General features: G+C 42.8%; 1 protein-coding gene across 3 annotated transcripts in view; it reads left to right on the forward strand.

Annotated features, from left to right (window-relative positions):
* The window catches only part of tmem201 (transmembrane protein 201), a 168,209-nt gene that overhangs the window by 110,672 nt on the left and 32,278 nt on the right, over positions 1 to 25,259 (forward strand). For all 3 annotated transcript variants that reach the window (XM_063033497.1, XM_063033498.1, XM_063033500.1), the window contains exon 8: positions 22,666 to 22,737. In XM_063033497.1, coding sequence (XP_062889567.1) covers positions 22,666 to 22,737 — 72 coding nt within the window. The remainder of the gene's footprint in view (positions 1 to 22,665; positions 22,738 to 25,259) is intronic.

Raw genomic sequence — 25,259 nt, forward strand, 5'->3', positions numbered from 1 at the left:
TGGACAGGCAGGAACTTTTTCCCAGAGTGAAAATAGCTAATCCAAGGGGGCATAATTTTAAAATGATTAGAGGAAAGTACAGAGGGGATGTCAAAGCTAAGTGTTTTTTTTAAACACAGTGATTGGTGGGTATGTGGAACGCCCTGCCAGGTATGATGGTAGATGCAGATATGTTTAGGAATATTTCTGAGACTCTCAGATAGGTACATGGATGATAGAGAAATCAGAATCTGTTTTAATATCACTGGCATATGTCATGAATTTTTTTGTTATACGGCAACTATACATTGCAATATACAGGTGTGTGTCGCTTAACGTCCATAATACGTTCTGTGAAATCGGACGTTATGTGATTTGGACGTTGTGAGAACGCCAAATTATATACTTAGCAAACCTATATGGAGTACTGTAGTGTACCTGTATTGACTAAATAGCCAAGAACTTACACTAAAACTGTATACTGTACACTATAATTTTTTTATTTCATATTAAACTTTTTAACTTTCACTTTTTAAACATTTAGGTAAACACTTTCTTAGCCTATATTACACACAATTTATCAAAGATGATCAGGATCATCCACATCACTGTCCTCAACTTCCTCATAGTGTTCCACTGGAAGAGTTTCAGGTCCGATAACCTGTGTTTGGAAGCTATGATGCACTTTACGATAATATTTTCGAAAGAAAATTAAACAGAGAGATAACGCTACTACACTCAAGAGATTCGCGATACACGAGATTCGTTACGTCTGCTACATGACGTTCTCCAATCGGGACTACAGACATATATGCGATCGGACGTTGTCCAAATGGATGTTAAGCAGTGCACACCTGTAAAATAAAAACTATAAATTACAGTAGTGCAAAAAGAGGGGGAAAGAAGAAGTGAGGTAGTGTTCATGAGTTCAATGCCATACAGAAATTTCATGGCAGAGGAGAAGAAGCTGTTCCTGAATCTGAGGGTGTGCCTTCAAGCTCCTGTGCCACCACCTTGATGGTAGCAATGAGAAGAGAGCATGTCTTGTGTGATGGGTTTTTTGATGATGGATGCTACTTTTTGAGGCATCGCTCCTTGAATATGTCCTGGATGCTAGGAAGGCTAGTATCCACAATGGAGCTGATTGAGTTTACAATTTCTGCAGCTTATTTTGATCCTGTGCAGTGCCTCCCCTCCCCTGTGGTAGACAGTGATGCAACAAGTTAGAATGGTCTCTGTGGTACATCTATAGGAATTTGTGAGTGTCTTTGTTGACATACCAAAGACACTCACAAATGAAGGGCTATGTGGGAAAGAAGAGTTAATATTGATCTTACAGTAGGTTAAAAGGTTGGCACAACATCGTGGGTCAAAAGACCTGTACTGTTCTGTGCTATAATTTTTGATATTCTCTGTAGGCTGATCAGTGCCTGTTCATGACACAGCTTCATCAGTTTTGCTCCTGCATCCCTTTCCTTTTATATGATAGAAACAATGGCGCTGGGGTAGTTGATTACCACAGACACTTCCTTTCAGATTGTGTTTCAGTGACGTGGGTTCAGGGATCAATATGGTCAGGGCACTGGAGAGATCTCCTTGATGCCTCTTAGAAATTGTATCCACTTTACAAGACAATATGGGACCTTAGTTTAATATCTCATCATCGGATATATAATTGAAGCATATAATTGGAAAGGAAGACCAAGCTTGCATTTTGTATCACCTTTGTCTTCAGAATGTTTTAGGGTGCCTGGACAAAATGGGATCTGCCTAAGCGCAAGATCTCATGGGCAGAGTTATGGAAACTGGAGCCCTTCTGTATTTCCTTCCTTTTGCGATCTGTATATGACACCCTTCCTTCGCCATTACATCTGTACACATGGGGGAAAGAGAGGACCCGAACTGTAAGCTCTGTGGTCAAAAGGGGACACTGGTTCATGTACTGTCCAGGTGCAAAACAGCTCTAACTCAAGGACAGTATGGGTCGCGCCATGATAAGGTGCCTCTGGCTCTTGCTGACACACTAGAGTGGGAGAGATGCAAGAAGAGGACGGCTGGCACAGATTTGAGGAAGGCCATCACCTTCCTCAAAGAGGGAGCCAGGCCTTTTGTAAGCAAACAACCAAAGCCCAATCTGCTGCTAACAGCCAGGTCCTGGGAGATGAGGGTCGATGTGGGAAGGAGGCTGCAGTTCCCAGATGTGGTGCACACAACCCTATGCCCGGACATTGTACTGTGGTCAACTGAAGACAGGAAAATAATTCTGGTTGAGCTGACTGTGCCATGGGAGGAGGGATGGGAAGAGGCCCATGAGCTAAAGGCCTTGAAGTAAATCAGCTCTGGGCCTGGTCAAAAGGAGCAAAAAACAGGCAGCTCGTAGGATGGGGGAAGAGACAGAATGAGCCTCTTGTTGGATTTGGAGTAGCCGAGAGGAGGGAAGCTGGAAGCCAGGAGCAGATGGGCAGTGATTTGGCTATCACTGCCAGCCCACCAACTGCAGAGTGTAGTGGTTAAGGGTTGAAACAATCTGTGAAGGTTGGGAACCACCTGATGACATCTGCTCCTGGCTGAAGGCTACGGTTACCTAAAAAGGTATCTGGAGAATGCACCCTAATAGGTGTATGTAACAAGCAAGAGTTTGTGTCATTATCTTAACATTTCGATGTTATTACTGAAATTAACTATTGCAGTAATGAAGTGCTGTTTCAGCATTGGTTGAAGAACTTTATGTAGGGAATGGAGAGATTATGGACCATGTGCAGGCAGAAGTGATTAGTTCAATGAGTCATTATTATCTTATTTAGTTCTCCACAACATCATGAGCAAAAGGGCCTGTTCCTGTGCTGTACTGTTCTATATCAGACAGCAGAAGTGAGTGAAGTTGCTATAACTAAGGAGATGGTGCTTGGCAAGCTGAAAGGTCTGCAAGTAGATAAGTCTTGAAGAAGGGAGGGAGGTAGAAAGAAGAAAGGAAATTATGGGCCAAGTTAGCTCGATTTCAGTAGTTGGGAAAATGTTGGAGTCCATTACAGGTTTCCCACGCCATCCGAAGGTAGAGCATTCCTATGAACTGGTTTGTAAGCTGGAATGTCGTAAAGCGAAGAAGCAATTACTATTAATTTATATGAGAAAAATTTGTGAGCATTCGCAGACCCAAAAATAAACAACCAAATCATGCCAAGTAACGCATAAAACCTAAAATAACAGTAACATATAGTAAAAGCAGGAATGATGTGATGAATACACAGCCTATATAAAGTAGAAATACTTTTCCACAATCATTGCCGCACTGTTCTCCGTAGCGAAAGTCCCACACAAGCGCTCTCGGCAGAAACACGGCGCAAGTGCTCTCCAATAACCTTTAAGCGATGAAGCTGCCAAATCATACCAAATAACACATAAAAATACACAGCCTATATAAAGTAGAAACAATGTATGTACAGTGTAGTATCACTTACGGGAATCGGGAAGACATCGAGCACACTGATGATGGTGTATTAGGCTGAGTCATCGGAGGTTGGGGTGGTGCAGTGGCCCCCACCCTCCAGGCAGCGAACCGATACCAATCTGCGAAGAATACAGCGGTAGCTGGGAGGCACCCTGCACATCTTTAAGAAAAAAGCGGAAATAAACAAGCTAACTAATTAGGTGCTGCCGGCACGTAAATGTCGGCCCAGATCAGAGGTGATTGCTGATTGCGTTGCCTCTGATCTGGGCCAACATTTACGTGCCGGGCGGCACCTAATTAATTAGCTTGTTTATTTTGGCTTTTTTCTTAAAGATGTGTTGGGTGCCTCCCAGCTACCGCTGCATTCCCCGCGAATCGGTATCTGTCCACAGCCCTGGGGTTGGGATGGTGGGACACTGGGGTGTCATCTGTTTCCATCAGGGAGGCAGGTCATCTTCTCCTATGATTTCCTGCCTCGATGTCAAAGGTCGAGGTTCATCGTCTGCTGTGGCTGATGTGGAAGGCTTGCTTGACTGCTTAGCCTCGCGCATTTTTAGATCATACAGTTCTTTGTAAGCACTCAAACCATCCTGCAAATATGCCCTAAACCGACGTACCCTTTCAAAATTAAAGTCGTATTTTATCATTGCAGCGAAAATCTCACGCAGTTGCTTCACGTTCAGTTCCTGGACGACTTCACTTTTGGTCCGTTCACTACTGCATTCAATTTTGATTGTTATCCTTTCCTCTTCCAATTGCATCAGCTCTTCATCTATCAGCTCTTGGTTATGGGATGCCAAAACCTCTTCAACATCATCTTTGTCAACTTCCACAAGCCAGACTCACCTTGTCCTTACTTCGTGCACCACGATCGAAGCGCTTAATTATGTCTAGTTCTACGCTAAGTGTAACACCTTACGAACTCTTCCAGGCCTTTCTGATACCTTAGAACTCATCTTGCTAACGGCTGCTCACAGGCACATGTTTAAGCAATGCCGGCAAGAATGCCGTTCTGAATCCGGGGGACAGCGGCTGCTCGGGGCGCACGGCGCGCTGCTTTTTTTCGTAACAGTGAAAACACCTTCTGTTAGCGAAAACAGGTAACTAATGTAGGACTTTCTTAACAGTGAGGTTTCGTAAAGCGAACATTCAAAAAGCGGGGGACACCTGTATTAAGAATGAGTTTTCAGGGTATTTGGAGGTGCATGATAAAGTAGATCAAAGTCAGCATAGTTTCCTTGCACGAAAATCTTTGCTGACAAATCTTTTGGAATTCTTTGAGGAAATAACAGGCAGGGTAGACAAAGGAGAGTCAGTGGATGTTGTTGACCTGGATTTTCAGAAGACCTTTGACAAGGTGCTGCAAAAGAGGCTGTGTAACAAGATAAGGGCCCATGGTATCACAGGAAAGATTCTAGCATGGATAGGAGATTGGCTGACTGGCAAGAGGCAAAGAGTCAGAATAAAGGGAAGCCACTCTGGTTGGCTGCCACTGACTAGTGGTGTTCCACAGTGATTGGTGTTGGAGTTGCTTCTTTTCATGTTACATTTGGATGACAGAATTGATGGCTTAGTGGCCAAGTTTGCAGGTGATATAAAGATAGGAGGAGGGGCAGGTAATGTTGTGGAACCAAGGAGTCTGCCGAATGTCTTGGACAGATTGAGAGAATCGGCAATGAAGTGACAGATGGAATGTGGTGTAGGGAAATGTATGGTCATGCACTTTGGTAGAAGGAATAAAAGCATAGACTATTTTCTAAACGGAGAAAATTTTTAAAAATCAGGTGATAACAGACTTGGGAATCTTTGTGCAGGATTCTCTAAAGGGTTAACTTGCAGGTTGAGTCAGAGTAAGGAAGGCAATTGCAATGTTAGCGTTCATTTCAAGAGGACTAGAATATAAGAACAAAGATGTGATGCTGTGGCTTTATAAGGCATTGGTCAGACTGCACTTGCAGTATTGTGAGCAGTTTTGGGTACCTTATCTAAGAAAAGATGTGCTGGTATTGGAGAGGGTCCAGAGAAGGTTCACAAGAATGATTCTGGAGTGATAGGATTAATGTATGAGGAGCATTTGATGGCTCTGGGCCTGTACTCGCTGAAGTTTATAGAAGAATGGGGGGGGGGGGCTCTTATTGAATCCTACCAAGTATTGAAAGGCCTAGACAGAGTGGATGTGGAGAGAATGCTTCCTGTAGTGAGTCTAGTACCAGAGGGCACAGGTTCAGAAAAGAGGGATGTCCATTTAGAACAGGTGAAGAGGGATTTCTTTAGCTAGAAGGTGATGAATCTGGAAATCATTGCCACAGATGGCTGTGGAGGCCAGGACTTTGGGTATATTTAAAGCAGAGGTTGATAGGTTCTTGATTAGTAAGGGCATCAAAATTACAGGGAGTAGGCAGTAGAATGGGGTTGAAAGGAATAATTAATCAGCCATGATAGAATAGCAGAGCAGTCGATAGGTGAAGTGGCCTAATTCTGCTCCTGTATTTTTATGGTCTATGATATACTCTGCCACCTGTGGATTCCTTGGGAAATCTGATCATTTGTGTAGACAAATAGAGCAGAGATCTTCACATAAATGACTAGGTAAATTCTAGCAGTTGATCCTTGATGGTTTGGCAGGCAATCTCCTCTACTCTCTGGTTTATTTTTAGTGTCAATTGTGAGAACCAAATTAAATGTTCCAAGACAAGCAGTGTTCTCATGTGACACTATATTTATATTTAAATATTACTTTTATTGCCAGCTTAACTCTTTAAAAAGATTAACATCTCTAGCTGTTGTTTGTTGATTGTTCGTCTGTTCTCTATATTTCTAATGATACAGCTTGAAATGAAACAAGATCGTACAGGTTGAAACCATTTCTGAAAGCTTACCAGTCCCTCTGCCAATGGCCAAACACCACTAAAGACTGACTGGAAAGGATCTGAAGATGCTGGAGGAACTCAGTGGGTCAAACAGCATCAGTGGAGGAAAATTAGATGGTCATCTGTCCATTTCCCTCCACAGATGCTGCCCAAACTGCTGAGCTCCTAAAGTATCTTGTTTGGTGGCTAAGATTCCAGCATCTTATAGTCTCAAGAGATTCTGCAGATGCTGGAAGTCTTGAGTAACGCACACCAAATACTGAAGGAATCAACTGGCCAGGCAACATCTATGGAGGGGAATAAACTGTTGACATCATCAGGACTGGTGATAAAGGGTGCAGAAGCCGTAATAAGGTGGAAGGAGGGGTAGGAGTACAAGATTTTTTTATTTATTTAGCGTTACAGTGCAGAGTAGGTCCTTCAAGCTCTGCCGCTACAACCCCGATTAACCTTAACCTAATTACGGGACACTTTACAATGATGCTTTCACATACTCAGTACGTTGGGGGTAAACTGGAGCGCCCAGGGGAAAACCCATGTATTCCACAGGGAGGGTGTACAGAACCTCCTTATGATATGTCGCCAGAATTGAACTCTGAACTCTGGAATGCCCTAAGCTGTATGGGCATCACGCTAACCACGATGCTGTTGTGGGAAGGTGATAGGTGAGGGATGGGATGATGTGAGAATCTGAGACATGATAGGTGAAAGAGGTAGAGGGCTGAAAAAAAGGAATCTGATAGGAGAGGACAGACGAGTAAAGGAAGGAGGTGGGGAATTGGAGAGAGGCGATGGGCAGGGGAGGAGAAAAGAAAGGATGAAAGGGCCACCAGTATGGGGAAACAAAAAGGTGGTGGGGGGGGTGAGAGAGGAGTGGTTACTAGAAGTTGGAGAAATCAATGTTCATACCATCGAGTTGGAAACTATCCAGACAGAATGTGAGGTATTGCTTCTCCAACCCATAATTTGGTCTCATCATGGCAGTAGAAGAGGTCATGGACAGATGTATCATTGTGGAAATGGGAAGTCCAACTGAAATAAGTGGTCACCGGGAGATCCTGTCTCTTGCAACAGATAGAATGAAAGTGCTGAATGAAGATTTCAGCATATGCAGTCTCTTGTGCCTCCAGGAAATTTCAGATGGTTTCCAATCCTTTATTGGCCTTTTTTTTTTCATGGAACTAGTTGTCCGCACTCCCAAAACACTGATTTAACGAACCAATTTAAACTGGAAAATCTCTATTTGCCTGAAGGCTGGGTTATGATCTCTCTGGATTAACTGTTCTGGGCTACAGCTGAGGTAGAGGCAGAGCACCATAATTGATCATCTTACTCCAGGAACCTAGGCCTCTGCAGCCTTCAGCCTAACCTGTCTATGCCAACCAGGTTGCCTAACTGAGCTAGTCCCACTTGCCTGCATTTGAACCATATCCCTCTAAACCAGGGGAATTGATCCCAGTCCTGTTTCCTGGTTATTAATTTTGCTTGGATCTCCATCTGTAGGAGTTACATAAGCAAGCTTGAAAGAGTACAGAGAAACTACAAGGAAGTTCCCAGGACTTGAGGACCTGAGTTATAGGGAAAGGTTGAAAAGGTTAAGACTTTATTCCCTGGAGATCTTGTAAAAGTATGCAAAATTATAAGGAGTATAGATAGGATGAATGTCTTTGGGCATTTTTCTCCTCAGTTTGAGTAAGTCTAGAAATAGTGATCATAGGATTAGGATGAAAGGTAAAATATTTCAGGGGAACCTGAGAGGGAATTTCTTCACTCAGATGGAGATGTGATATGTAATAAGCTGCCAGTGGAAGTGATGGATGCGGCTTCAATTGTAAAACTTAAGAGAAATTTGAATAGGTACATGGATGAGAAGGGTATTGAGGGCTATGGTCTGGGTGCGGGTAAATGGTCCTAGGCAGACCAGACTGGTATGAACCACATGGACTGAAGGGCATCTAGTGGTTTTAGCTCCACAAACACCACACCCACGGACTCAATGTTGATAACCCACTGGTCTACCCAGGGTAGACGTCAGCAACATAAATCAAAAACTAGTTCAGTTCCCAGCTTACATACTGCAGCATTGAGTTGTATGTGGCAGAAATGGGTGTGGGGGAATTCATAGTGGAAGTGGATAGTAGAGGAGATTTGATGAAGATGGGAATGAAAACAGTACTTAGTTATTGGGGCAAAAAGTGATTGAAGTGGATTGTGTACCAGTAACATCTGCTCCAATGGCTTCAGCCTGGTGCTGGTCCTGTTTATCATTCATTTAGTTAGATGTCTACTCTAACACCAAACTGTGATTATGCATTTGTGTTGATTCTTGTAGTTTAGTTACATCTAATGTTTGTCTTTATAATTTTGTTTGCCTTTTAATTAAATTTGTGGGACTATAGTTCAGTGTTACCTGTGTATTGCAGTACATTTTAGTTGGGAATTGTAATTACCATTAGAAAATTACAGAATCACTCTCTATGGTGTTTTGAACATTCAGACAATGTTAATTAAATATCAACAAGTGAATAAAATAATTGGCTGTGGGAGTCCTTAATGTCTGGACCTTAGTCACAAGCCACTATTATCTAAATGTCCAATTTTCATGAGATCATCTGGCACCCTGAAGAGGAAAAAGCCCCGAGTTTGGCATTTCCCTTTGCCGATTATATGGCAACATTGTGGTATTGATACTGGATTACCAGCCTGTGGTGCTTGTGCAGGATCTTCTTAACCTGATGGTAAAGTTAATTAAAATCGCCACACTTGGTCAACTGTAAGTGGCAGCAAATTCTAAACTCAAATATTCAAAGTCAATTTTATTACCAGAATACATATATGTCACCACATACAACCCTGAGATTCATTTTCCTGTGGGCATACTCAGCAAATCTATAGAATAGTAACTAGAACAGGATCAATGGAAGATCAACCAGAGAGCAGAAGACAGCAAACTATGCAAATACAAATATAACTAAATAGCAATAAGTAACGAGAGCATGAGATTAGAGTACTTAAAGTGAGATCATTGGTTGTGGGAACATTCCAATGGATGTTCAAGAGCCTGATGGTTGTAGGGTAGTAACTGTTCCTGAACCTGGCGGTGTAAAATATATTTACTGCTTTGGAGAGGTGAGATTGTAGACATTTCTGCAAAGCATTAGCGATACACAAAATGGTGGAGGAACTCATCTGGGCAGGGGGCTATGGAAATGAACAAACAGTTGGTGTTTTGGGCTTAGGTCCTTCATTCGTTCAGCCTGAAACATCGACTGTTTATTCATTTCCATGGATGCTCCCTGACCTGCTGTTCCTCCAGCATTTTGTGTGTGTTGCTCTGAATTTCCAGCAACTGCAGAATCTCTTCTGTCCACAAAGCATTGGTCCAATTTCCAGCTACCACTTCCATTTCTGAACAGATCAAGGATCATCTTTATTTGCCATCTACATCGACACATATGAGGAAGTTGCCGTGGTGTGTTGGCCCTGACGTGCAACAAAAAGCAACATTCAATAATTATACAAGTTACGTAAAAATTAATTAAGAGGTTAAATGTTAAATGGTTAAGAGGTTAAATGTAAACAGCATTACAAAAGGTGGTTTAAAGTGTTTACAGTGCAGTGACAGAGGTAATAGATAGAGTGGCTTACTAGAATAATTGGTCAGATTAACTACATAAGGGAAGAAATTTAAGATGGCATGAATTTTTTGTTTTAATAACCTTATAGCCCTCTCCAGAAGGGGGCTTTGGGAAAAGGCAGGTCACTGGGTGGATAGTGTCCTGCCTAGTTCTTTGTCTTGGACACACGCAGTGATGGTGGACTGCAGCCCAACTACTTTTTCTGTTGTCCTGGTAGTTTGCTGTAGTTTTCAAATATTGTGAGAGAATGTTGCACCAATAATGACAGTAATGGCTGATGTGGGGGAAAGCCTTTGTTGTAGCAAAACACTCCAAAGAAACACTACATCACTTCAGAAGATATTGGGACAGGAGAGCAAAAGTTTGGTGAGAAAGCTAAGTTTTATGGTAAACTTTAAAGCTGGGAAATTTTAGGAAAAGAATTTCAGAGCTTAGGGAAGAGAAGAGGAGACAACTGCTGGTTACCAACTTGGGGGGAGAAAAGTTGACATAAAGTTATAAAGAAATTTTGGGGAACATCTTCCATTGCCCAGGACTCATTCGCTGCTTGTCCGTGGTACATTGCATGGTAGTGTAATGGTTAATATAATGTTTTACAGGGTCTGAAATCAGAAGATTGGGGTTCAATTCCCACCACTGTCTGTAAGAAGTTTCTCTGTTCTCCCCATGGTTGTGTAGATTTCCTCTGGATGCTTTGGTTTCCTATCACATTCCAAAAGGCGTATGGGTTAGGGTTAGTAAATTCTGGGCAGGCTATGTTGGCGCGGAAGCATAGTGACACTTGTGGGCTGCCCCCAGTACATTCTCGAACTGATTTGTGTTGTGGGATGGAGATAAGTCCTTACCAAAGGAGGTGTGAAGCACTTCTTCCCCCCCACTAGCTAGAGGTCACCCTTGGGCAAGGTGTGGCACCTGCTTAGCCCCCGATCAGGATCACATGAAGCCATGGGAGCTGGTGGTGGATGGTCGTATGAGCAGCTGGTGCATATCACAAGTCCTGGTTATGCGACCACTGACGTGAGGCAGACCATCTCTGAAGAGTATTGATAATGGCTGGGGTCACCCATCTTGTAAAGACACTGCCCAGTAGAAGGTAATGGCAAACCACCTCTGTAGAAGAATTTGTCAGGAACAAACATGGTCACCAAGATCATGATCGCCCACGTCAATATGTCACAGCACAATGATGATGACGGTGTTGATCATTGACGCAAACGCTGCATGTTTCAATATACATGTGACAAATAAAGCTAATCCATCTATTAAATCTATGAGGCACACTGCTTCTCCCAGATTAGCAATATCTTCCATAGGAAGCCCAGGAATTTAACATGACGGGGTCATCTCAGAGTGAGCAGTTGGCTGCACTCACACAGCAGCTTTGACAGCTGGTGAAGCCTCACTCAGACTCAGTAGCTGAAGACCCCATTGACAGTTTGTTAACAATTAACATCACTTGTCTGAAGATTTTAAAAAATGATTTAAAAGAAATTAAAACTTTTGAAACACTTTGTTAAAATAACCCCTCCCTGTCCCATGTCCCTCCCCCATGCCAGCTGATTTCTCCCATTTATTGGAACGGAACTGCCATGCTTGTAGCAGGCCGTATCTGGCACAAGTTCATCCAGTAGTTATCCAGATTCAGGTTCATTTATTTATCTCATGTACATCAGAACCAGCAGTGAAATGCATCATTTGCTTTAACGACCAACACACCCACGGATGCACTGGAGGCAGCCCTCAAGTTTCACCACATATTCTGGCACCAATATAGGATGTCCACAATGTTCAGCAGAACCACACAGAAGCCAGCCTGGAAGCTGTGAAGTTAGAAACGTTGGGCTGAACCTCCTCAATATAATTCACACGTTCCCAACCTGGGGTTCAGGGACTACTTGGTTATTGGTAGGGGACCATGGCATAAAAAAGTTTTAGGAGCCCCTGATCTACTTCCAGTATCACGTATCCCTCCTCCCTTCCATCTCATCACCTGATCAGAACCTCATTTCACCCAAACCCACCACAGGCTCAACCCACCCCCACCCCCAACCTGCGAATTAAATCCATCTTGTTTGTTTACCAGAGGACACAGCCTTGGAATGTAAGGACATCCCTTTAGAACAGAGATCATGAGAAATTTCTTTAGCCAGAGAGTGGTAAATCTGTGGAATTCATTGCCACAGACAGCTGTAGAAGCCAATGCTTTGGGGATATTTAAGGCAGAGATCATTAGGTTTTTGATTAATCAGTGTGTCAAAGGGTACAGGAGAATGAAGTTGTGAGAGAAAATAAATCAACCATGATCAAATGGTGGAGCAGACTCAATCAGCCAAATGACCTACAGTACTGTGCAAAAGCTTAGGCAAATATATATAGTACTTGTTAGTGTGGAGTGGAGAGTGAATTTGTAACCTGGGTTGAAGAAAAGGATGTTGGGAATGTTGAAGGTGAAGCACAGCAAGAGAGGTGTGGGTCAGGTGGCAGAGAAGGAGTGCCGGGTCGAGGAGTAGTATGAGTGCAGACACACCCAGCCCCTGAGGCACCAGGCAAGGTCATTTGATTCCAAACAATTAGTTTATTGATCATTACAGAATATCTCTGGTGCTTCTCACTCCCTCCCCTCTCCCTTCCCCTTTTCCCAACCATGATTCCCCTCTCCCTGCTCCCTTCCCACTCTCAGTCCACAGTAGAGACCCATATCAGAGTCAGGTTTATCATCACTCACATTTGTCATGAAATTTGTGTTCTTATGTGGCATCACTACAGTACATAAGGCTGCTTCTAGGTCTTGTGGTCTATCAGGAGACTAGACAAATTATGGATGTTAACCCTACGAAACAGCAGAATGTATACTTCAAACTGAGGGCCAAATTAACACTAAAACTTCTATGAAAAGGTGGCATTTACAGCAGAAGAAACCTTTCTCTTTAGAAGAAAAGCTTTGAAAGACAAATATTGTAGTGATGGCCTTCTGTTAAAATATTTTAAAAATTGGAGTTCCTGTGGGAATTATCTTGTGCAATACACAGGTGCGTGTTGAAGTGTCTCTGGCTTCCGCACCTTATTCCTACAAAAAGCCCATTCTATGGGGTCAAGTAGCAAAGAAGCCATTTCTGTGTGATAAATGTTGACATGAGGGCGACTGTTGAAAATGTGCAGGTGACCCTAAAAAGATTTATAAATTGAGACTGACAATCTGGCCTTGCATGAGTTAAAGTTTGGCTGGCAGGCTGCTATCAGTGGAAGCCCCTATTTTCTTGAAGTCCTGTCAGGGCCAATAGTGATAGATGAGGGAGGGAGCTGGAGAACAAAGGCTGTTGACGAGGCTGTGATCAGTATAAGACACGGACAGGTGGGTCGTGCATGGTTGTCTAGGAGAGGGGTCACCAGGAGGAGCTCATCTTCCCTCATTGTCAGCTGAAAGGGGCACAATGGTCTTGTGAAAAGGAATTGCCAAACAACTTGTTCTTTTTGTATCCTGTTCAGTATGCAGCTGGAGTTGTATGGTGGTGTGTTGAGCTGGTGTCTTTAGGAAGCAGGGGCCAGATCTTCTGTTGATTTTTTTTTGACAAGAAAGGTGTTTAATAACAGTCCAATGTCTCATCTTAGTGGTCCTGGTTTATTGTGCTCAGAATCTGAGGTTACTCAGATGAATTGGCTCCAGTACAAATTAATCTCATCGCCCCCAACAGCAAGTACACCTGGCGCTACTTCAGAAGGATATTGTCAGAAATCATTTGTTTAGATAAGTCTTCCTTCCTTTTGTACTCTTTCCCCTATCTGTGTTTAAACTTGATCAACCTTTTTCAACAATCCTTTTTGACAGACATAATCATTCACTGCTGAGTCAGAATGTTATGGGTTAATTCCAGAGTTCAGCACAGGCATCCAAGGTGTGTTTCAGTGTAGCACCGAGCAAGTGCCATCCTGCAGATGTGGACATTAAGCTGTTTCCCCTCAGTCCTCTCCTTATGGAGGTAAAAAAAAATCCCTTGGCACTGTCTTGAAGAATTGTAAGGAAGGTTATGACCAATGTCAGAGCCAATGATTTAATAATGTATTATTAATCTGCACTAATAATGTATATAATTCATTATTATGTATTTTTTGTGGGAGCTTGCTCTTCCCACTTTACAACAATGACTATGATTCAAAAGCTGTTCATCGTCTGTGAAACTCCTTGGGATGTCCAGAAAAAGACTTGAAATGTGCTCAATTTTTGTTTCACTGGCGAGCAGTGGGGACCTGAAGTCACCATCGGAAAAGCAGGGGCAGAAACCTACACCTTTACAAAGAGCCTGGATGTGGTGTTGAAGACTCATGAGCTACAGAGATGTGGATCTGTTGCTGAATAGTGGAGCTAGGTTGAATCAGAATTAGGTTTAATATTACTGATGTACTGTATGTTGTGAAATTTATAGTTTTGCAGCAGCAGTACAGTGCAATTTAAAAATTGCCATAAGTTACAGTAAGATTCAGGATTATTTAATGTAATTTCTGGTTAAGGAGAACAAATATATAGCATGTATATAGCGTAGAGGTTAACACAATTGTTTCACAGTGCCAATGATCACCAATCAGGGTTCAGCTCCCACCGATGTCTAGAAGGAGTTTGTTCTCCCCATGACCACATGGACTTCATCCAGTTAGAGTTAGTGCATTGCGGGAATGCTATGTTGGCACCGGAAGCGTAGCAACACTTGCAAACTGTTCCCAGCACGATCCTTGGACAGGGCTAGTCATTGACACAAAGTAATGTATTTCACTGTATTTTTCCATGCGCATATGACAAAGCTAATGTATATCTGTAATAAATAAGGTTAAAAAGAGGGCCAAATAGTGAGGTAATGTTCATGGAGCATTCAGAAATCTGGTGGTGAAAAAGGAGAAGCTGTGCCTACAATGTTGAGTATATGTCTTCAGGCCCCAGTACCTCCTTTCTGCTGATAGTACTGGGAAGAGGGCATGTCCTGGATTGTGAGAGTCCTTAAGGATGAATGCCACTGCCTTGAGGCACCACCTTCAGAAGATGTCCTCGATGGTGCCCATGGGGATGGCTGAGTCTACAGCCCTTTGCAGCTTATTAGAAACATTAGATTCTGCAGACACTCACTCACTCACTCCTGGAGGAACCTGGCAGGTCAGGCAGCATCTATGGAAAGGAATAAACAGCTGATGTTTTGGCTCGAAATGTTGACTCTTTATTCCTTTCCATAGTTGCTGCCTGACCTCGTCGTAGCATTTTGTATGTATTCCTCTGTATCCTGTGCTCTTTCTGGACTGGTGTGAACGAAATGGTTTGAGCAGCCACTTGTGTCATTAGATTACGTTGATTCTGTAAGTAGATTCCCCCATTGCTTCATTCATCTTTCATTTCTTATTACCAATTCTGTTTTGATCAATAACTTTCCCACCTAAGTGGCGCAGGCAGTGCGGTCTCTCAAACCTGCAATGAGCAAAAGTTCCAGTAATAGCCATGTGTTGACTACTCAATACAGAGAACAATAAATTATTGTATAAGAAGGGTGAGTGGTCTATGGCAAAATATTTATTTTTGTGAATGAAAGGCAATTTTGGTTACAGATCTGTGGTGAGGTTGGCTACCCTCAAAGGCAATTATGTGGAAATACTTAATTATTCAGGGTAGCAATAAAAACTGGTTTTGCCTTCAGCATCCAGATCCCCAGGCTGAATTAAAGAAATTCCAGGTTCTTTTTTTCACTTCATGGCCATGAAATACCTGAATCGTTTAATTTATTTTCTTATGTGTAATATTCACCTATGTTCTTAAAAGTTTCTTCCCCCAAGCAGTTAATATGATCAACCATTCTAGTTAGCCCATCCACCCCCTCTACCTATTACCCTGTCACTGCACTGTAAACACTATAAACCACATTATATAATGCATTTCACACTGTAAATCCATGCTGGTATTTATTAATGCACATTTTACTCCATATCTGTACTTTAACCTCTAACTTTATTTCTTTATTCTGTATAATTGTTAAATGTTTTTGTTTTATGTTGCATGTTGCACCAACACATCACAGCAAATCTCTAATACATGTGAATGTATAGGGTGAATAAAGTTGATCCTGGAGTATGTGGGTTTTCTCCGGACCCTTTGGTTCCCTCCCACAGTCCAAAGAGGAGTTAATTGATCAATGTAAATTATTCCATGATGAGGTTAGGGTTAATTGGGTTTGTCGAGGGTTGCTGGGGTAGTGTGGTTTGAAGGGCTGGAAGGGCCCACTCTGCACTGTTTTGCTAAATAAATTGCTGGAAACTATAAAGGTCTTCTAATTTCTATCGTCCCATAACGTTTAAGATTTCCAGCATTGGCGGTGTGTGCTTGCTGCCTTGAGCAATACGTTCCACTGTGTTTGGGAACAGCAGGGTTCATTGCCTATGTGAGGGAAGGGAACAGCCGTTTGAAGAGTTTTGGGGAAGGAGAGGCTAAAGGTCCTGGTGGTACATTCAACAGCGAGCCTTGGCTCCCAGCTGCACTTCAAGAAACAGCCAGGGAATTGGAGTGGTTTGACATATCCAGCTCTCCTGTTCGTTCTGACATGCCACACTGGATGTTTTTGAGATTGGCTGCTTGGCCCTTGACCTACAGGTGTTGGAGATGATTGTCTCCTCCCCCCCCACCCCTGTTTGGTAGCAGCATAAAGATTCCTGCAGGTTACCAGCCATATTCAACTCTCCACCCAACACCTGAGCAGAATGATCAGGCAAGGCATGTCAGAAATGCTTTGATTGAATTCCAGGGGGAATGTGCTGATCTTCACAATAATGTGAAGGATTCTATTGTATGAAATGTTTGATATAGTGTTTTCTTTGGAAATTGTCTTGAGTTTATCCCACAGTTTATTTTTATTTTATTTTGAGATACAGCGCGAAACAGGTCCCTCAGGCTCTTCAAGCCACACCGCTTAGCAACCTACTGATTTAACAGTAGCTTAATCACAGGGCAATTTATAATGACCGATTAACCCATTGACTACAATGTCTTTAGACCACGGGAGAAAACCCATTCTCACACAGGACAGGATGTACAAACTTTCTGGAATTGAACTCTAAATTCCAGCACCCAAGCGGTAATAGCATCTGCTACCGACCACCTTACTGTGGCGCCCAGTTACTTGTCCATATTGTAACAAGCTAAGAGAGGAATGCTAGCTTTTATCACTTTGCTGGTTTCTTCACCTCCTTTGAAGAGGTTGGTAAAATACACAAAGTGGCCACTGAGTGTTCAAGGTCTTCTGCTGCTGTAGTCCATCCACTTCAAGGTTCAACTTCAAGAGGTGCTGTTCTGCACACAACTGGTGTAACATGGTTATTTGAGTTGCTGTCACCTGTAGAGATCTGATGAGCAGAGATTGAATTCTTGGTCAGCATGGAGCTGTTGGGCTGAAGGGCCTGCTTTCATGCTTTATGATTCTATAAACAATCTTCTGCACATCTTGGAGGTGATGAAAGAGCGAAGATGTCACTGGCAAACACGACAATGCTTTGCAGGCAGCTAACAAAATTGCTGACGATTCTACCAAATATGCTTTTTCGGGACTATGATCGCTGCAATCTCCAGCCTTTAATTTTCCATTTGGAGTGGTGCTTTTGAGCCATCTGTATAACCTGCCGTTTTCGTGGTATCTTGAAGGATTTGGGATGCAGGTGTGGCTGGAGTGGACATGGGACTGGACTGAAGCGGTGAGGCCTGGGTCCAAGATTGGATAACAAACCGATGTTTGCCAATTTGAGTGCTGAGCCACATTAAAAAGATTAAGATGTCAAAGCCAAGGGTGAAGGAAGAACCAGTGTTCAGCTCACTACTCTGTGATGCTTTACTCACGTCAGTGCTAAACTGGCTCTGCAGCTGCTATTGGTACTTACCTCAGGGCTAAACTGGCACAGGGGTTGTAGCCTGCAGCCATCAGGCTCCTGGACCGGCTGCAACACAGACCTGTCTACATGGCTGTGGACTGACTTTCAGGGACTCTGTGGTTTATGGTCTGTGGGTTGTCTGTATTTTTTAGTGTTTGCACGATTTATTCTTTTTTTTTTGCAATTTGGATAGTTGACTGTCTTTGGGGTTTTTTGTGGATTCTATTGTATCTTTTTGTTTTGCAGCTGCCTGTAAGAAGATGAATCCCAAAGCTGTATCAGATATACATACTTTGATAATAAATGCATTTTAAACTTGGAACAGGTGATGACATCACTTCTAACTTTCATTGCTTCTTGCATTTTGGAAAGTCCAAACAATGATCTTTCAACCAGAATAGTGTAGCAGTTAGTGTGACGTTATTGCAGTGTGGGGCATCTGAGTTTGGAGTTCAATTCTGACGCCATCTGTAACGAGTTTGTATGTTCTCTCTGTGAACCGCGTGGGTTTCCTCCAAGGTGATTCGGTTTCCTTCCACAGTCCAAGCATGGACCGGTTAGTGGGTTAATTGGTCATTGTAAATTGTCCTGTGATTAGGCTTAGTGTTAAATTGGTGGGTTGCTGGGCAGTGTGGCTCGTTGGGTCGGAAGGGGCTGTTCCGTGCTGTATCTCTAAATAAATATAAAAAAATAAACACTCCTTAAGTCTGCTGGAAGTATCAGATGTTTCTGTTCGGAGCATTCCTAGGACAACAATGATTTAGCGGGGCTAGATGAGAATGTGTTTGTAGAATGATGAAGTCACTGAATTTAATCCAGAAGGCCAGATTAACAAAAGACAAAAACAGATGCTGCAACTCTGAATGACATTGAAAGTTCTCCGCTTCTCTGTCTCTACTGATACATAATATCTACCTAGTAATTGTAACATTAGATGTGCTAAAGTCTCATAAGTCATTGGTCTCAATTCTGAACTGCAATGCTTACATGTGAAAAGTCATTGTGTTGCTCGAGTTACGGCTTCTCATTAATTGTTGGGTCAATTATGATCATCACTCTAACCAGGCGTTCACGACCAAGCATGCTAACTTGCCTGTTAGTATACTGTATCTTCTTGTAAATTCTGGCAGTGCAATTGATCCAAATTACAGTGACAACCTCAATTAAAAATATTTTGCCTGAATTATTTCCAAGTAATTTTTTAGGATCAGCAATATTTACTTTTTTTACACAGCCAAAAGTAATGAATCCCATTAGGCCACTGAGTATAGAAGAGATTTGCTGGAATTGTCGGTGATGATGGATTTAAGGTAAAGAGACTGAAGAAATTGATATGATTCACCTTTCAGCAGTGAGAGATGATTTGTTAAAAGTATTTAAAAAATCATGATTTTGACAGATGTGTTTATCTTTGTGACATGCACTGCCTGTGGTGGTAGATGCAGATACATGAGGGACTCTTAAAAGACGTTTAGATAGGCACATGAATGAGAGGAAGATGAAAGGGTATGGCTATTATGTAGGCAGAAGATTACTTGGCTGTTTGATTACTCATTTAATTGGCTCGATCACAACATTGTGGGCCAAAAGGCCTTTTCCTGTAACACACATCAAAGTTGCTGGTGAATGCAGCAGGCCAAGCAGCATCTCTAGGAGGTGGTACAGCCGAGACCCTTTGTCAGGACTAACCGAAGGAAGAGTTAGTAAGAGATTTGAAAGTGGGAGGGGGAGGGGGAGGGGGAGATCGGAAATGATAGGAGAAGACAGGAGGGGGAGGGATGGAGCCAAGAGCTGGACAGGTGATTGGCAAAAGGGATATGAGAGGATCATGGGACAGGAGGCCTCGGGAGAAAGAAAACGGGGAGGGGGGGAAAACCCAGAGGATGGGCAAGGGGTATAGTCAGAGGAACAGAGGGAGAAAAAGGAGAGTGAGAGAAAGAACGTGTGTATATAAATAACGGATAGAAACATAGAAAATAGGTGCAGGAGTAGGCCATTCGGCCCTTCGAGCCTGCACCTCCATTCAGTATGATCATGGCTGATCATCCAACTCAGAACCCTGTACCTGCCTTCCCTCCATACCCCCTGATCCCTTTAGCCACATGGGCCATAGAGGAGGCCGTGGTTAGATATGTCAGAATGGGAATGGGATGTGAAATTAAAATGTGTGGCCACTGGGAGATCCTGCTTTCTCTGGCGGACAGAGCGTAGATGTCCAGCAAAACAATCTCTCAGTCTGCGTCGGGTCTCACCAATATATAGAAGGCCACATTGGGAGCACCGGACGCCTCTACGGTAAAGATGAAGACACACTCAGGTTGGAGGAACAACACCTTATATTCCACCTGGGTAGCCTCCAACCTGATGGCATGAACATTGACTTCTCTAACTTCCGCTAATGCCCCACCTCCCCCTCGTACCCCATCCATTATTTATATACACACATTCTTTCTCTCACTCTCTTTTTTCTCCCTCTGTTCCTCTGACTATACCCCTTGCCCATCCTCTGGGGTTCCCCTCCCCCTTTTCTTTCTCCCTGGGCCTCCTGTCCCATGATCCTCTCATATCCCTTTTGCCAATCACCTGTCCAGCTCTTGGCTCCATCCCTCCCCCTCCTGTCTTCTCCTATCATTTTGGATCTTCCCCCTCCCCCTCCCCCTCCCACTTTCAAATCCCTTACTTACTTTTCCTTCAGTTAGTCTGACGAAGGGTCTCGGCCTGAAACGTCGACTGTACCTCTTCCTAGAGATGCTGCCTGGCCTGCTGCGTTCACCGGCAACTTTGATGTGTGTTGCTTGAATTTCCAGCATCTGCAGAATTCCTCATGTTGGCCTTTTCCTGTGCTGGACTATTCTATGTTCCAAGGTACAGTGAAAAACGTTGTTTGCAACCCATCCAAACAGATCATGTCTTGCATAAAAGAAAACAAAATGCAGAGTATAACATTGTATCCACGGAGAAAGTGCAGGTAAGAAGTGGAAGAGCCATAAGAAAGTAGATTGAGAGACCATCTTTAGCGTTTGAGGTATCCATTCAAAAGTCTGGTAACAGCAGAATAGAAATTCTCTGTGAGTCTGGTCATTTTACAGAGAGAAATTTTCATTATATCAGGAACTGGAGCGCACAGATTTAAGGAAAGTTGAGGGGAATATTTTGGTTGTGTTCTGGAATTCACAACCTGAGGGGGCTATGTGAGCAGGTTTAATTGCTTCTATAAATAGAAGAATTTTGTAATGAGATGTGAACCTGGGAATAAGGCCATAAGACATAAGATCAGAATTAGGCCATTTGGCCCATTAAATCTACTCCACCATTCAATCATGGCTGATTTATCATCTCACTCGACCCCATTCTACTGCCTTCTCCCCATAACTTCTGATGCTCTTACTAATCAATAACATATCAATCTCTGCTTTAAATATACCCAATGTCTTGGCCTCCACAGATTCACCACCCTCTGGCTAAAGAAGTTCCTTCTCATTTCTGTTCTAAATGCATGTCCTTCTAAGGCTAGTCCTAGACTCCTCCCCTTAGTTCACATTCTCTGCTGCTCCACTGTATCTAGGTCTTTTAATATTCAATAGGCTTCATTGAGATCCCCCCCCCTCATTCTTTTAAACTCCAGCGAGTACAGGCCCAGAGCCATCAAATGCTCCTCATGCATTAACCCTTTCATTCCTGCTATCATACTCGTGAACCTCATCTTCTATAAGGCTGCCTTAGAGCCCCAAATCCAGTCTAAGGTTGTTGGTCTTGAGCAGAGGAGGTGCCTGTCTATAAGTGATAGTGCAACATAGAGAGTACAGTCACAGCCTCACAGCTCTAGAGACCTAGGTTCAATCCTGACCTCTGGCACCCACTGAGAGGAAATTCTAAGTCAAAGTAAAATTTAGAGGCGCCACAGTAGCATAGCAGTTAGTGCAACGCTATTACAGATCAGAGTGTCAGAGCTTGAAATTCAGTTCCAGCGCCTTCTGTAAGATTTCCAGGTGCTCCAGTTTCCTCTCATGTTCCAAGGACAGACCAGTTAGTAAGTTAATTCATTTGAAATGTACCGTTTCATATGACAGGATGATCATAGTCTTTCCGTGACTATGACTGTTCTTAGAAATTTTTTCTACAGAGTGGTTTGCTGTTGTCATCTTCTGGGCAGTGTCTTTACAAGACAGGTGACCCCAGCCATTATCAATATTCTTCAGAGGTTGTCTGCCTGGCGTCAATGGTGGCATAACCAGGATTTGAGATGTGCACCAGCTGCTCATACAACCATCCACCATCTGCTCCCATGGCTTCACATGGCCCTGATTGGGGTCGCTAAGAAAGTGCTACACCTTGCCCAAGGGTGACCTGCAGGCTAGCAGAGGATAGGAGCACCTCGCACCTCCATTGCTAGTGATGTATCTCCAGCCCACCACCCAAGGTATATTAATTGGTCATTGTAAAATTGTCCTGTGATTAGGCTAGGGTTAAATTGGTGAGTTGCTGGGCGGTGCAGCTCGTTGGGCCGGAAGGGCCTGTTCCTGTGCTATATCTCTAAATAAATAAAGGTTGTGCTGCACAGTTTGATCAGGATGCCATGGTCTATACAATTTGTTTAATACTGATTCTGAATCAAGTGACTTCAACAGCTGAGTACATTTGGATCTGATTTAGAACCTTCCATATCTTAAGCCAAAGGCCAACATCAGGTGCTCTTGGCAGTGTCTCGGAGATTAGGCATTTATTTCAGACGTCCAAGAGGAGAACGAACTGGAGATATTTGGATTCTCTTTTAATTGGGACCACCAGTGCATTGACCATTCTGTGATTGGAAACTAAAATTCATTTTCATGTTCATCAACAGATTCAGGCTACTTGTTCAGCGGAAGTCGGCCACCATCGCAAGTAACCGTGTTCAAGGATTCGCCCCCTTCGGGTAGGTTTATTTTGGAGCATAAAATTGGATAAAGATTAAAAGATAAGCTTTCTTTGTCACGCATATGTCAAGGCATCAAAACATACAGTGAAATGTCTCATTGCATCAATGACCAACGCAGTCCGAGGATGTGCTGGGGACAGCCCAGAAGTGTCGTCGGGCTTTTGGTGCCAACATCTAACCCATACATCTTTGGGATGTGGGAGGAAATCGGAGCACCCAGAGGAAAACCGTGTGTAGTCACGGGGAGAATGTACAAACTGCTTGCAAACAGCAACCAGAACTGAACTCCAGTTGCTGGCAATGTAATAGTATTATGCTAATTGCTACACTACCTTGCTGCTCAAAATTAGTCTTGAAATCAATAAGGTGAGTGTAGTGTTAGCTGCGCGTGGATTGGAGTATCAAGAAGGGGACATTGAAGTAGGGTGATATCAGATTACAAACTACTCATAGTAGACTGATCCAGATGTTTAAAGCAAGTAGGGTCTTTGGAGCATGAAAGTTTGAGTGAGGGGGTGACCTGATAGAAGTGTATAAACTTCTGAGAGTCATAGATAGGGCACAGGGTCAGATTCTTCTTTCCAGTGTGAAAATGTGAAATACTGAAGAGCACAAATTTAAGATGAGAGGAGGAATGTTTAAAGGAGATTTGTGAGGCAATTTTTTTTTACAGAATGGTTGAAGCTTGGAACCTGCTGTCAAGGGAGATGGTAGAGGCAGATATGATTATATGGGTCATGTAAAGGCAGATGGGATTAGGTTAGATTAGCATTATGGTCAACACAGGCACAATGGGCCGAATGGTCTTTCCCTGTGCTAGCTGCATTAACTGATTTCTTCATCGCTTCAAATGTAGTGTATCAAATCAAAAATGCTTGGAATCACAAAAAACTCTGAACTTTTGTTGGTCACACCACTGGAAAGGCAACTTATAGTCACTATATCAATCAGTAACATTATTTCTTCAATCACAGGACATGGGCATTGCTGGGAAGGAGGCGGCATGGTAGTGTAGAGGTTGGTTTAATGTTTTACAGTGCCAGGGTTGTGCTCAATTTCTGCCACTCTGTGTGAGGAGTTTGTATGTTCTCCTTGTGACCGCATGGGCTTTTTTCCAGGTGCTCCAGTTTCCTACCACAGTCCAAAGACATACAATTTAGTAGATTAATTGGTCACATGGGTGTAATTGGTCACACGGGCTCATTGGGCTCGTTGGGCTGGAAGGGCCTGCACACACTGTTCAGTACCTCTGAATAAATTTTTTTTTAAAAGAATGGCCACCTTTGGCTCCTACATTTCCTAGCATTGACCCCTCGTGATCTTGTATACCTCTATCAGGTCACTCCTCAATCTCCCACACTCCAGGGAATAAAGTCCTAGTTCAAACAACCTCTGCTTCTAACTCTGGACCCCAAGTTTAGCCAACATTCTGGTAAGCCCACCTACATCCAGAAATTATACATTGAGTCAAATTAAAAATATAATGTATTCTTTGATATGGCAGAATCAGACAAAAAATCAATTTAGCTGCGAAGCACGTAAGTATTTTTAAAGAAGTTTACAATGGTGTGAAACATCAAGATATATGTCAGAGACAGTACGATATGGTAGTGCAGCAGTTAGGGTAATTCTAATACAGCAGTCGTGACCCTTTTCAGTTACCACTGCTGTCTACATGGAGTTTGTATGTTCCCCCTGTGACCATGTTGGTTTCCTCTGGGTGCTCTGGTTTCCTCCTGCAATCCAAAGGCGTATGGGTTAGTTGATTAATTGATCACGTGGGTGTAATTGGGCCTGTTGACTGGAAGGACCTGTTACTGTGCTGTATCTCTAAATAATTGGTCATCTTTGCCTTCTGCACTCCCTTGCAACGCCCACACTTCGAAAGAATTTCATTAATTCCAAAATCACTTTGAGTTTTTTGAAGTTCATTAGAGGAGATTTATAAATGCAAGTCATTTTGCTCTTTTGGGTTAAGCAGAATTATGCCAGGCTGCACAATCTTACATCAGTTTTGGTTGTCGACAGAATAAGTGATTTTGGAAAACCATATTAGGTTGTGCTATTAAGAGCAGATTCACAAGACTTCTGTATTTTTAAAATTATTTCAAATTTAAATTATAATTGAAATGCTAATTGAAATAATTAGCCTCAGTGTTTGTAACTCCTGCCTAACAGAGTGCAGATGTGGGGAAACACGGGCTTCAGTATTCTTTAATTAGCCCACACCTTGAGAGGCAGTCAGCAAAGTTGCTGTGTCTGCTCTTATTAGAACTCAGACCCAAGGAATATGGTTAAAAATGTACAGTTATCCTGAAAGTCATTCTAAAGTAGCAGTCTTTCTTATCTTCTAATTATTGCATCACAAAAGCAGCGGTGATGTGTGGGATACAAATGGGATTTATCAGAGCAGTTTACACTCTCTGCCATAATAACTAGCAACTAGTGCCACAGTAAACAAGCCTCCACAGCACCATTTGAACCAGGAATGAAGAGTAAACATTAGAAGATGATGTTTT

This window comes from Mobula hypostoma, chromosome 25 (genome assembly GCF_963921235.1).
Source record: "Mobula hypostoma chromosome 25, sMobHyp1.1, whole genome shotgun sequence".
Lineage (NCBI taxonomy): Eukaryota > Metazoa > Chordata > Chondrichthyes > Myliobatiformes > Myliobatidae > Mobula > Mobula hypostoma.